The sequence below is a fragment of the Hypanus sabinus genome, chromosome 25 (assembly GCF_030144855.1).
Source record: "Hypanus sabinus isolate sHypSab1 chromosome 25, sHypSab1.hap1, whole genome shotgun sequence".
NCBI lineage: Eukaryota > Metazoa > Chordata > Chondrichthyes > Myliobatiformes > Dasyatidae > Hypanus > Hypanus sabinus.
Genome location: NC_082730.1, coordinates 13976604 through 13990933, shown reverse-complemented (window position 1 = coordinate 13990933; position 14330 = coordinate 13976604). Strand labels below are relative to the sequence as shown.

Genomic DNA, 14330 nt, shown 5'->3' with positions numbered 1-14330 from the left:
GATGGAGGGGATGCTTACGGGATTGCAGCGCCGGGGGGTAGTGAAGGCGCCTGACGTGGTTAGTGTGCGGATGAGTCAGATATTCAGTGGCTCTCTGGAGGAGGACAAGGTGGCGTGGACTATCCGGCAGTCTTATAGGAAAGGCCCCCCTCCATCGTTTGGGCATCTGATTAGAGAGGTGCGGGAGGAAGAGAGAGCGTTGGGGCGGAAAAGGGGCGCGGGCCTACGGGAGCGATCTTCAGCGATACAGGAAGTGGTGGCTGTGTGGAGGATTGACAACCCCCCGGGGAGTAGGGTACCCCCTCTGGAGGGGAGGGACAGGGGAGGTACCCACTCCCGGGGGCGACCAGTGCAGTGGGTTGGGAGCGGGAGCCATCCTGGGAGAGGAGGGGCGGCAGGCAGCGTGTGCTTTAACTGTGGGAAAGAGGGGCATTTCAGGCGGGGCTGTGGGCGGCCGAGGGTGTGCTATAGCTGTGGAGAGGAGGGACACTTTAGGTGGGATTGTGAGAGACAAGGAGTCCCGCAGAGGACAAGCCCCCCTGCGACTAAGAAGGGAGAGGTGTCGGGGAAACTTAGGAGAGGCTCAGTGAGGGAGCCTCTGGAGGAACACGTTCCCAGAGATCAGCCGGAAGACCACCGGGTGCTCACGCCTCTATTCCGGATGGGCTGGTAGGACCCCATGCCAGTGTGGGTCTACGGATAGAGGGAGTTTACGCAAAAGCCGTTCTTGATATGGGATTGCAGGTGACCTTATTGTACCGGTCTTTCTACAATCAATATCTAAAGCATTTGGCCGTAACCCCATTTGACGCCCTGCAGATTTGGGGTGTGAGCGAGGGTGACTACCCGTACAATGGGTACCTATCGGTGAGATTGGAGTTCTCGGAGGGCGATGTGGGAGTGTCTGAAGCTATTGAGACGTTGGTGTCGGTGTGTCCTGACCTGGTGGAAACCGGTGGTGCTGCCCTCCTGGTGGGCACTAACTCCCCCGTTGTGCGACGGCTCCTGGGAGCTTGTAAGGAGAAAGTGGGGGAAGACTTTCTGGAGACCCTCTCGGTGCATCCAGTGTTTTGAGCGGTGTTCGAAGAAGGGGTTGCCTCCCAAGGGCTGGACCCGGAGTGTAAACGAGGGACGGTGTGGTGTACGCAGGCGAGGCCCAAGGTGATCCGACCCGGGGAGGTAGCCCTAGTGATGGGGACCCCCAGATTCCCAGGAGTGCCGACGGGTGAAGCCCTGTTAGTAGACGCCCCGGATGATCTTGAAGGGGAAACACGATTTCCGGCGGGGGCACTGGTGAGGCCCGAAGTGCAGAGACCAGGGGTGGTACATGCGAGGCGTATAGCTATAAGTGTCAGGTACACCACGGCAAGAGAAATCACCTTTAAGAGGGGAATGCCGCTGGCACATCTGTTCCCGGTGACGGTAATGTCCAGCGCACCAGTGCGGACCCCTAACGGGGAGGGATCGGAGCATCGAAGGGAGCTGACCGCTGAAGCCTTTAACTTCGGGGATTCCCCAGTGTCGCCGGAGTGGAAATGCAGGCTAGTGGAGAAGATGCTGAAGATGGAAGCTGTTTTTTCTCGGGGCGAGTTTGATGCTGGCTGCTCCAAAAGCACTCGCCACACCATCCGGGTGACGGAGGACACCCCGTTCCAAGAGAGATCCCGGCGGCTGGCTCCGGCAGATGTTGAGGATGTGCGGCAGCACTTGTGCAAGTTGAAGGAGGCCGGAATCGTAGCTGAGTCCCGAAGTCCTTATGCGTCCCCAATAGTGGTGGCACGGAAGAAGAATGGGAGGATGCGCATGTGTGTTGACTACAGGACTTTGAATCGGCAAACTGTCCCTGATCAATATACTGTCCCAAGAGTCGAGGATGCGTTGGCCTGCCTGAGTGATGCGAAGTGGTTCAGTGTGCTGGATTTAAGAAGTGGGTATTACCAGATCCCGATGAGTGCGGCCGATAAAGAGAAGACCGCTTTTATCTGCCCGCTGGGGTTCTTTCAGTTCGAACAAATGCCCCAAGGCATATCGGGAGCCCCAGCCACTTTCCAGAGGCTCATGGAGAGAACTGTGGGGGATATTAATCTGTTAGAGGTGCTGGTGTACCTGGACGATTTGATAGTTTTCGGATTGACTTTGGAGGAACATGAGGAGAGGCTGTTGAAGGTGTTGGGCCGGCTTAATGAAGAAGGGTTGAAGCTTTCCCTAGACAAATGCCAGTTCTGCAGGTCATCGGTTAGCTGCGTTGGCCATATTTCGCAAGAGGGAGTGGCTACTGATCCAACCGAGATAGAGGCCGTGACCACCTGGCCGAGACCCCAGAAAGTGGGTGCTCTGTGCTCATTTTTGGGGTTCTGTGGGTATTACCGCCGATTTTGTGAAGGGATACGCAAAAGTGTGTCATCCGTTGACTCAGCTGTTGTGTGGCTATCCCCCGGTGGGAAAGAAAAGGACGGGGGACCAGAGACAGGATACCGGAGGATACTGGAACCCGGCGGAACCTTTTGGCTCGAGATGGGATGATCGATGTGAAGAGGCGTTCCGATCTTTGAAAAGGGCACTGACCCAGGCCCCGGTGTTGGCTTTTGCCTATCCCCAGAAGCCCTATGTGCTGCACACGGATGCCGAGAGGGTCTAGGGGCTGTTCTGTACCAGGAGCATGGCAAAGCATTGAGGCCGGTAGCCCTTGTCAGCCGAAGCTCGTCGCCATCTGAGAGAAACTATCCCACTCACAAGTTGGAGTTCCTGGCGCTGAAGTGGGCGGTGGTGGACAAGCTGGGTGATTACCTGTACCCAGCCAAGTTTGAGGTGAGAACGGATAACAATTCCCTCACTTATATTTTGACTTTGGTGAAGCTGGATGCCACAGGACATCGGTGGCTGGTGGCCTTGTCTGTATATGATTTCAGCCTGAGGTACCGCCCCGGAAGCAAGAATGTCGATGCGGATGCTTTGTCACGTCGGGAGCCGGGGGAACAGGAGAAGGACGAGGAGTGGGAGAGTGTCCCTGCCCCTGGAGTGAAGGCGATGTGTCAGTTTGCTATCACTGTGAAGGCTGAGGGAAGAGGGAGGATGGAAAGAGCCGTGGACCACTTGGGGGTTTTTGACGACTCCATACCCCTAGCTTACTGTGACCTGACTGCACTGCGGACTAAACAGTTGCCGGAACTGAGTCCGGGGGAAGTGGCAGCTGCTCAGCAAAATGACCCAGGCATTGGCACAGTGTGGAGAGCGGTCGAGAAGGGGGATGTGGCGTTGGCTGAGAAAGCGAAACACCCATTCGTGCCTCTGTTATTGAAGGAGTGGTCTCGGTTAAAGTTAAAGAACCAAATCTTGTGCCGGGTAACGCCATCTCCGGACCAACCCCACGGTTGGCAACTGGTCCTGCCGGAGGAGTATCAACAGGCTGTACTCCAGGCCTTACATGATAATTCTGGACACTTGGGGGTGGAAAAGACTTGTGGATTACTCAGAGACCAGTTCTACTGGCCCCGGATGAGGGGGGAAGTCGAAGAATACTGTAGGGGATGCAGTCGTTGCATCCGGAGGAAGACCCTGCCAGCGTCGGTGGCTCCACTTTAGCACTTGTGGAGTGTGGGACCTCTGGACTTGGTATGTATGGATTTCCTGTCGATTGAGCCTGACACCAACAACACCGTGAATGCCTTGGTCATCACTGATCATTACACTCGCTATGCTCAGGCATTTCCCACTAAGGATCAGAAGGCGACGACAGTGGCGAAGGTGTTATGGGAGAAGTATTTTGTTCATTACGGCCTTCCCAGTGAGCAGGGGCGGGACTTTGAGAGCCGCCTTATCCAGGAATTACTGACTATGCTTGGGGTTGAGAAATCCAGGACTACCTCTTATCACCCACAGGGAGATCCTCAGCCAGAGAGGATCAACAGGACCCTGTTGGATATGCTCGGGATGCTGGAGATTGGGCAGAAAAGTAGATGGAGTCATCATATTGGACAATTGGTTCACTGTTACAATTGTACTCTCAATGATGCTACAGGGTACTCGCCCTATTATCTGATGTTCGGGCAGGAAGCGAGGTTGCCAATTGACTTGTGTTTTGGGGGTGAAGTGGGTGAATTACCCGGGAAGTCCTATCTAAAGTATGTGTCCGACATGACGGGGGAGTTACAGCGGGCGTACGAGTTGGCCGAGGTGGCGGCTACCAAACAAAACCAGAGAAGTAAGATGCGGTATGATCGAAAGGTGAAGTTTGTCCAATTATTGCCGGGCGACCGGGTCCTTTTACGGAATTTGGGACTCCCTGGTAAGCACAAGCTGGCCGATCGATGGGCGGCCAGCCCCTATGTAATAGAGAGCCAGATGCCGAACCTGCCAGTTTACCGGGTGAAACCTGAGGATGGGAAAGGGCTTATCAAGGTACTCCATCGGAATCACCTGCTGCCCCTGGGTCAAGCGGTGCAGGTGGATAAGGAGCCCGAGAGGGAGGTTACGCCTAGTACGAGGACTCTGCGAGGGCGCGGAGAAAGGGAAGACCCGCTGCTGAAGAGTGGGGACAGGTCTCTCACCCAAGAATGGCTACCGATTCAGAAGAGAACGACCCAGATGAGTAGGCCCTGTTCCCATTCACTGGTGCTCCAGTACCAGAAGAGGAGGCTCCTGGCCCTTCCCATACTGAGTTGGGTGAGAGGAGGGAATTGAGGGTCAGATGGAGAGGCAGCCAACATTGGGGGGAAAGAGGGTGGAACCTGAGCGTGAGCCGGAGAGATTTCAGGTGAGGGAGGACCACCGTGAAGAAGGGGATGAGGGTCTGTCAGGTAGACCTGGGGAGTCCGAGACAGTGGATTCGCAGGTGAAGAGGGAGCCCAGTGAGGCAGAAGGAGTATGGAGATCTCAGAGTATTAGGTGCCCCCGGAGCGGTTGACATATGTGGTGCCAGGAGAACCGAGTGTGATTTCTACTGCTCTGGGTAGTTATGTCACTGTTTTCTGCACCTGGGTTGGGTTTTGTGTGTTGCAAGAAGCATTGGGGAACTCTGGTAATGCCATGAGGGAATGACATTTGCTGGTGGGGAGAGAATGTACAATGTTTTGTGTATGTTACTCAAAATGGGTTTTTTGGTTTGTTAAGAGTAGGAATGCTTCTTTGATAAGTGTTTCTCTCGCAGTTGTTTTGCTTTATGCTTGTTGATATGGTAATTGTATTCATTTGTTAACCAATGGGGAATGTTATTTTGTCTTGAGAGGCTGGGAACTTGGGGGAGGGGTTTTCACGGGCTTTTGGTAGAGAGCGGGAGGAAGACGTCGAGGAAGGTGGACGTGCGCTGCACTGCTCGGAAGACCACCGGGCGTGGTCCGAGGTGCGAAGACGTGGAGGTCGGAAGCAAGCGACGATGGATCGAATGGTTCGATGTTGGAGCTCCAACGATGTGCACTAAACTGACTGAACTTAGATAAGTTGGTGCCTTTTTGTTTTTTTCCTTTGCATATATATTGTATTGTCTAATACTCTTTTAATTTTAGTAAACTCTTTAAAGTGTATTTCATAACGGTATTGGTTGTGGGTTTGATACTGTGGGCGGGCGCGAGGCATAAACTCGATTCTCACAGCACCTGCGTGTATGGGCGGTGGGATTGGTGTGTGGCTGGATCTCCTTTTCCCATAGACATATACCAGCCTGTTGGGTAAGTGTTACAAAGCTATCAGGCAGGAACTTGGAAGCATAAATAGGGAACAGATGTTCTTAGGAAATGTACAGAAGAACTGTGCCAAATATTCAGGGGATATTTGTTTGACGTTGCACATTCTATGTTGCAATGAGACAGGGAAAAGATAGGAGGGTACAGGAACTGCAGTGCACAAAGGCTGTTGAAAATCTAATCATGAAGAAAAGAAAAAACTTGTGAAAGGTTCAAAATATTAGGTAATGATAGAGATCTAGAAAGTTACAAGACTAGCCGGAAGGAACTTAAGGATGAAATTAGGAGAGCCAGAAGGGGCCAAGAGAAGGCCTTGGCAAGCAGGATTAAGGAAAACCCCAAGGCATTTTACAAGTATGTGAAGAGCAAGAGGATAGGACGTGAGAGAATAGGACCGATCAAGTGTGACAGTGGAAATGTGTACGGAGCTGGAGGAGATAGCAGAGTTACTGCAGCTCCCTTCATGTAGAAGCTCCGAGGCTGATTGTACACCTTGGGTTCCAGTTACATGTCAACTCTGGAAAAAGTAGCAGTTTCTATTTGCAGATTCACACCCCACTGACCATTGCAAACTGCATCAAGCTGCAAACACTCATTTTGTCCATTACACAACTTTTAATTCCATTGTTCACTCATATTTAAGACCTTTGAAAATTGACTAGAAATGTACCCAATTTCAATCATTTTTTTGTGTTATGTTGATCAAATTATTGCATCATTCTCAGAAACGAAACTTAAATTTATTATTAAAGTACACATTGCATTTGTCACCACATACTATCCTTACATTCATTTACTTTTGGTCAATCACAGTAAATACAAAGTAACACAATAGAATCAATGAAAAACCACCCATGAACAAAGACAGACAAACAACAAATGTGTAAAGGACAAACAATTGTGCAAATAACAAAAGAAAAGCAAAATAATAATAATAATAAGTAAATAGTTACTAAGTAATATTTGAGAACTAGAGCTGTAGAATCCTTAAAAGTGAGTCCATAGGTTGTGAAATCAGTTTAGTGATCAGTGAAATTATCCACTCTGGTTCAGAAGCCCGATGATTAAGGGGTAATATCTGGTCCTGAACCTGGTGGTGTGGGATATGAGGCTCCTGTACCTGCTTCCTGATGGCCACAGGAAGAAGAGAGCAAGGCCTGGATGATGGATGTTGTTTTTAGTTTAGCAACGTGCTCAGCAATGAAGAGGGGTTTACCAGTTATGGATTGGGCTGTACACACTATCTTTTGTGGTTTTTCTGTTCAAGGCATTGATGTTTTCATACCATGCCATGATGCTGTCAATAAGAGTAGTCTCCACTGTGCACTTATAGGACTTTGTCAGAAAGTGGGTTGGGCAATATGTGCCTAGTGGTGGGATCCCATTGGAGATGGCAGAAGTTACAAAGAATTATGTGCTGGACGCAGAGACTCAAGGTTTACCAACCACCAGCTTCCGTGTCCAGCACATAATTCTCTGTAACATCCATCATCTCCAATGGGGTCTCACCACCAAGCACATCTTTCCCTCTCTCCCACTTTCTGCTTTCCACAACAATCACTCCCTATGCAACTCCCATGTCCATCCATCCCTCTCCACTGATTTCCCTCCTGGCACTTATTCTTGCAAGAAGAACAAATGCCTCACCTGCCCCTGCAGTTCATCCTTCACTACCATTCAGGACCCCAGACAGTCCTTCCAGGTGAGGCAACACTTTACCTGTGAATCCGGTGCTCCCGGTGCAGCCTCCTGTATATTGGTGTGACCTGACGTAGATTGGGAGACCGCCTCACTGAGCACCTATACTCCATCTGCCAGAAAAAGTGGGATCTCCCTGTTCCCATCCATTTTACTTCCACTTCCCACTCCCATTCTGACATGTTAAGCCATGGCGTCCTCCATTGTCATAATTAGGCTACACTTAGATAAGAGGAACAACACTTTATAATCCATCTGTGTGGCCTCCAACCTGATGGCATGAACATCGATTTCTCTACCTTCCTGTATTTCCCTGCCCCCTTTCATCATTCCCAATTCCCCTTTCCCTTCTCACCTTATCTCCTTACCTACCTATCACCTCCCTCTGGTGCTCTTCCCCCTCTTCTTTCTTCCATGGCCTTCTATCATGTCAATAGACAAGTCCTGTTACATTCCCCCTTCTCCAGCCCTGTATAGGTTTCATCAAACAACTTCCCAGCTCTTTATTTCACACACTCTCCCTCCCCCCAGTTACACCTATCATCTTGTGTGTCTTCCAGCCCTAAGCCCAACTTTTATCTTTGATTCCTCATCTTTTTTCTTCACTCCTGATGAAAGATCTCAGCCCAAAACATCCATTGTAATCTGTTCCATAGTTGCGGCCTGGTCGTCTTTGGAGGAGAAGTCCTGACCGGGTCTCTGTGAATAAAATGCTGCTGACTTTGCTTGTTTTGATTGATTTCCTCCCCTGTGATTGACAGACAGGACTGGACATTTGCATAATCAATGTTGGTTTGAGGAATGTTCACTCTTTCCACAACAGTGCTTGAATACCTGTCGACACTAAAGATGTCGGAAACTGGAGTTCGGAATACACTCCTGGAGGAATTGAACAGGTCAAACACCATCTGTCAAGGGGAGGGGAAATGTCAATAGTTTGGATCAAAACCCTGCATCATGTGAGTGGAGAATGAGATAAAGTAGAAAGGAGTGGAAGAGGTGTGAGACTGGGTCCATTAGGTGGTTAGGGACTGAGGAGAGGTGAAGCACAACATCCAGATGGAATGGGGAAGAAAGAGAGTGGAGTTTGGAGGTGTGTAAGAGGTTGAAACAGATCAGGAGAAAAGGGGAGAAATGCAGCTGAGGGAAGAATACATCCAGCTGGAGAAATCCCCTTCAGTGGATTCATCAGGTCTACCATTGCTGGAATCTGATCTTCCTCCACCATGTTCAAAAATATTTGTTTGCCTTGTGTTATTCTTTTCTCCTCAAATCTCCTCAGTTTCAGATGCATTGCGGGCAGAGGAATCTGTAAGAGGAGTTGTGGGAAGAGCGATCACAATCGATTGTCACTATGAAACACATTACCACTCACAGGCAAAGTACTGGTGCCATGGACGGACTCGTCAATGTTCAGTTTTAGTGGAAACAAAAGGGCAACACGGACGGAGTGGACGAATGTCAATCACAGATAAACAGAACCTGAGCAAGAAAAAATTTACTGTTACTATGGAGGATCTTCACTCCGGAGATACAGGATGGTACAGCTGTGGAATTACAACACCAGGGAACGATCCGATGTTTAATGTTCATCTACAAGTATCTGATGGTAGGTTTCTCAGGGATTGACTTTGTACTTTTCATAAAGTAAGTGTCCAGACTCTGTCCATCCCTCACTATCTCCACATTCATATCAGTGTCAAATGTTCTCTTCTATACGGTAGGTCATTGAACCCAGTCACAAATTAATTATCTCCTGAAAGCCACCAAACAGATATCTCACATTACTGTGGAATTATGAGCAGTTTTTAATAGGAGATTTAATTTACATCTACAAGTAAAGTAAATGTCTCATGATCTCTGTCCCCACCCTGTCCATCCCTCACTATCTCTGCATTAACATCAATGCCACATGTTTCCATCACTAAACCCAGTCACAATATCATTTTCTTCTGAAAGACAGCAAACACTACTACTACTACTTTACTTTATTGTCACCAAACAATTGATACTAGAGTGTACAATCATCATAGCGATATTTGATTCTGCACTTCGTGCTCCCTGAAGTACAAGTCAAAGTAAATATAAAAAAAATTTAAATTATAAATCATAATTAGAAAATAGAAAAGGGAAAGAAAGTTAGTGTAAGTCAGGTACAGATATGTGGAAGGTAGAGCCCAGATATGGGTCAGGATCCGTTCAGCAGTCTTATCACAGTTGGAAAGAAGCTGTTCCCAAATCTGGTCGTACGAATCATCAAGCTCCTGAACCTTCTCCCAGAGGGAAGAGGGACAAAAGGTGTATTGGCTGGGTGGGTCATGTCCTTGATTATCCTGGCAGCTCTGCTCAGACAGTGTGCGTTATAAAGTGAGTCCAAGGATGGAAGATTGCTTTGTGTGATGTGCTGGGCTATGTTCACGATCTTCTGCAGCTTCTTCTGGTCTTGGACAGGACAGCTTCCATACCAGGCTTTGATGCACCCTAGAAGAATGCTTTCGACGGTGCATCTACAAAAATTAGTCAGGGTTTTAGTGGACAGGCCAAATTTCTTCAGCTTTCTCAGGAAGTAAAGGCGCTGGTGGGCCTTCTTGGCAGTGGACTCTGCTTGGTTAGACCAAGACAGGCCATTTGTGATATATTTGTCATTTTTGTCACATGTGACAGTTATCTCGCATTACTGTCTTAAAACAAGCAGGGGCTGCTTTATTTGGTACGTCCTGTACCTCATAAAGTGGCCAATGATTGGATATTCCTGGTCTTCTGCTTCTGTGGCCCATCCACTTCAAGGTTCGATATGTTGTATTTTCAGATGCTCTTCTGCACACCACTGTCATAACACACGTTTATTTGAATTCCTGTCACCATATGGGAGGCAGGGTTTGAACATCGGCACAACATTGTGGGCCGAAGGGCCTGTAATGAGCTGTACTATTTTATGTTCTATGTTTCTGTCAGCTTGGACCATCCTGGCCTTTCTCCTCTGATCTCTCTCATAAACAAGGTATTTTTGTTCACAGAATTGCTGCTCACTGGATTTTTTAATGTTGTTTACACCATTCTCTGTAAACTCCAGAGACCGTTGTGGGTGAAAATCCCAGAAGATCAATACTTTCTGAGATTATCTAACTTCACCATCTGGCTGCAACAATTATTTCATCTTCAAAGTCACTTAGATCACCTTTCTTCCTCATTCTCATGTCTGATCTAAACAAAGACAGAACCTCTTGCCTATGTCTGCTTCCTTATATGGACTGTATTGCTGCCACATGATTAACTAATTGGATATTTGCATTAATGAGCAGGTGAACAGGTGTATCTAATAAAGTGGCAGAAGAGTGTTTGATTTTCAGATGTATTTTCAGTGTCAGAATGTTTAATTCTTTCCCACAGAACCCGTGTCCGTTCCTGTGCTTCGATATCTGTCACCAGCAAAGGTCTCGCGTCTCGGGGGCTCAGTGTCAGTTTCCTGTGAGTCCCTCCAGGGATCCCTTCCCATTCAGTACAGCTGGCATGAACAAACCTCATCTGGGTATCGAAAGGTATCAGGCACCAATGAACTGGCTCTGCATTGTCAATCATTCAACCAGCAGCACCATCAATATTACTGCAGAGCCTCAAATCGGCTTGGAGCAAAATCCAGTGGAATGGTTAATGTGACAGTCTTCAACAACAGAGAGATCTGCAGTTATGTGACAGAAATCAATGGCACCAGTAAGTTCTAATTCCAAGGGAGGAAACATTTAAATATTTATTTTCATTACTGTATTACTGCTGCTCTTGTACTTCCAGTGAGGGTAAGGAATTTACATCTGTAGAAGCTACACATTGCATTGCATGTAACCCTAGGTAATTTCTAAAGTATGTATGTGTTCAGCATAGCATTGTGGGCCAAAGTTCCTGTATTGTGGTGTAGGATTTCTATGTTTCCATCTTTCAAGGCAGTTGCCATTTAGCACCATCTTGACTTTGCTCCACCCTCCGAGTCCATTGTTAAGAAGAAGGTTTTGGGGTACTTGGAGGTATTTGATAAAACATGGTTTCCATATGGGGAAATCTTGTCTGAAAAATCAGCCTCAGAAAGCAAGGACGTCCTTTTCTTTGATTTATTTATCAATAGAGAGCAGAGTAGGCTAAATTTATTTAGCCAGAGGGTGTTGAATGTGCGGAATTACTTACCACAGACGGTTTTGGGGGCCAAATCATTGGGTGTATTGAAAATGGAGCATGATAGTTTCATGTTTAGTAAAGGCATCAGAGGTTACAGGGAGAAATCAGGAGAATGGGATTGAGTGGGATAATAACTCAGCCATGATGGAATAGTGGGGCAGATTCTACGAGAAAAATGGTTTAATTCTGCTCCTGTGTCTTATGGTCTTCACTAGCTTTAGAATTTCGTGAACAGTCGAAGTAAATTATTGGCCACTGAAACTGAGTTTCAGACAGCTGATTGAAATACCTCACTCACTTTGAGATATGGGAAGGGAATTTGAGTCTATGTACAGATATGAACAAGTCTGCTGCATTTCATGGATGTGAACAGGATAATAAGCTTTCAAAATTCATGCAAAACTGTGTGGGAATGTCAGTCCTATGTGAAGGATGGGCAAGTCTTCAGCTTGCTGCTCCACGAGGTTAACCTGTCTCTGTGCCGAACTGAGCCGGTGGCCTGTACAGTAATTAACGGCTCCTTCACTGGCTGCCGTGATGACTGGTTGTATGGCTGTGGACTCACATTTGTGAATTTCAGTTCCAAATCTACTTACTCACTTTTATTTTTTGCATGGTTTATTTTTTTTACGACACATTGTGCATTTGACAGTTTTTTTAATGGATTCTATATTTTTTTTGTTTTGCAGCTGTTTGTAAACAGAAATCTGAAGGCTGTATATAGTATTCATACTTTGACATTAAATGTACTTTGAATTTTGAAATTGAACCGCAATATGATTGGCTGTGATCCAATAAGCTGTCACACCAATGCAATAAAATAGAATTCTGATATTAACCTTTGAAAAGTATGTTACAGTTTAGAGAGGATGCAACAGAGTCATAGAGATATTGGTTACAGAGTCAGCGGGAGACGCTCATGGAGTGAGTACTGTTTTGGATTCGCTCCATAACCTTTACTTTTTTTTTAACCTTTGATCACCCTTATTCAGCTTATTTTTACCTATACCGAAAGTTTCTTTGTTAATTTTTTTTTTGATCTTACTGCCAAGAGTATGTTGTGAACTTTTGAAGATATGCAAACAGAAATGTCTCTCAGGTCTAAGGGACGAGAACCCGGACGTAATCCGAACGGTAATGGAAAGAAGCAGACTCCGCCACAACAAACTCAATTAACTTATGAATTGTTTATGGAGGTTTTGGACAAAAAATTTGATCAACTACAACAATTTTTTAAAGAAGATATAAAGGCTTTTCAAGAGTACATGGTTAAGACGGATTCAGTAATTAACCAGCAACAAGCTCTTATCGCATCTCTGCAAGAAGATACTCGGAAGCAAGATTTGACTATTGAAAAACTGCAACAGGATTTAATTTTGACCATTAAGCTGATGGAAGCCCTTAAAGCCAAGAGTGATGATTTTGAGAATCGGTCCAGAAGACAGAACCTATGTATACTTGGTCTTCCAGACGGCATAGAAAAAGATGACCCTTCGAAATATTTTGCTCAACTTTTAAAAGAAGCGTTTCCGACTATTTTCCCGAATAACCCTCCCTTGTTGGATCGGGCACATAGAAGTCGGTGTCGATCACCGAGTGCTACAGACAAACCTTCGGTTGTGATTGTCCGGTTCCATTATGTACACGACAAAGAACAACTTATACGTGCAGCTCGTCGGGCAGGAATGGTTAAATTCTAAGATTACTGCTTCCGTCTGGTTGAAGACTTTAGTCCTGATCTTTTAAAAAAAAGGCTTCTTTTTAAACCGTTGATGGCTGAATGTTATGAGAAAAATCTGAAACCTGCGCTCCTCTACCCTGCGAAACTTCGAATTTCTCCGTCGAATGCTCCACGCCAATGTTTTTCTTTCAACTTCAGAAGCGAGAAATTATCTGGAGAAGAACTTCCCTACTGCTATAGACACCACTCTCTAATAAATGAATGATTCTGATCGTGTAAGATGGTTCTCGATTTCTTAAACCAGAATTAACCTCTGGTTATTGGTGTAAGTTTATCCTATACTTTATACTTAAATGTGTTTTCGTTATATCAATTGTTTTGCCTTATACACGTTAACCATTATACTACATTCTTGTCTATTAACTTTGTTCCTTCAAAGGTATATTTTTAACTCTTTGAATGTGAATTTTTTTTGATTAAGATGGTGGTTTTTTTGAAAAAGATTTTTGGTTTTGCTTAAGATGGCATTATTTTTTTCTTTCTTTCGTCATCTTCCTACAATGCACCGCTTATCATAGCTTAAATATTTTTTGTTTTGTCTGGGCTAGAGCCCGATTTATAAGTTTTTTTAGTGACTATATTCTTATTTATTACAACTAACTATACTTAGAAATATGGTTTTTATTATAGCGATTTTAATTTTTAAATCTGGGGTGATTTTTTTATATATATCCTTTATATATGGAGTGTTCGTCCACTGACATAGGGGTAGAATGAGTCTCATTTTTTCCTTTTTTAAGTCATATTTTGGCTTTTTCTCTTTTTCTTGGGGGGTGGGGGGATGGTCTGTTTTCTAATTCTATTTTTTTGCATCAGTTTGTGTTAGTGTTTTCATTTTGGCTGTTTTTGAACTTCAAACATGTCTGTGTTGTCGTCACTTCTGGGTCCTCTCTTTACTTTTGTTCCTCTTCCGGGTGCATGAGTTTACAAGTTGGTTAACCCTTTCTATACCAAAGGGTTGATTTTAGGATTATGGCTCAGACCATTAATTTTGTGTCTTGGAATACGAATGGTTTAAATCATCCAATTAAACAAAAGAAGATTTT

At 46.0% G+C, this 14330-nt stretch overlaps 1 protein-coding gene across 3 annotated transcripts in view; it reads left to right on the top strand.

Moving 5' to 3' along the window:
* The window catches only part of LOC132381031 (uncharacterized), an 88791-nt gene that overhangs the window by 16419 nt on the left and 58042 nt on the right, over positions 1 to 14330 (top strand). For 2 of the 3 annotated variants that reach the window (XM_059950141.1, XM_059950140.1), the window contains exons 2-3: positions 8659 to 8985; positions 10767 to 11087. In XM_059950141.1, the coding sequence (XP_059806124.1) occupies positions 8659 to 8985; positions 10767 to 11087 (648 nt within the window). Of the gene's footprint in view, positions 1 to 8461; positions 8986 to 10766; positions 11088 to 14330 lie in introns of those variants that run through there. The other variant, XM_059950139.1, reaches the window with a different exon arrangement.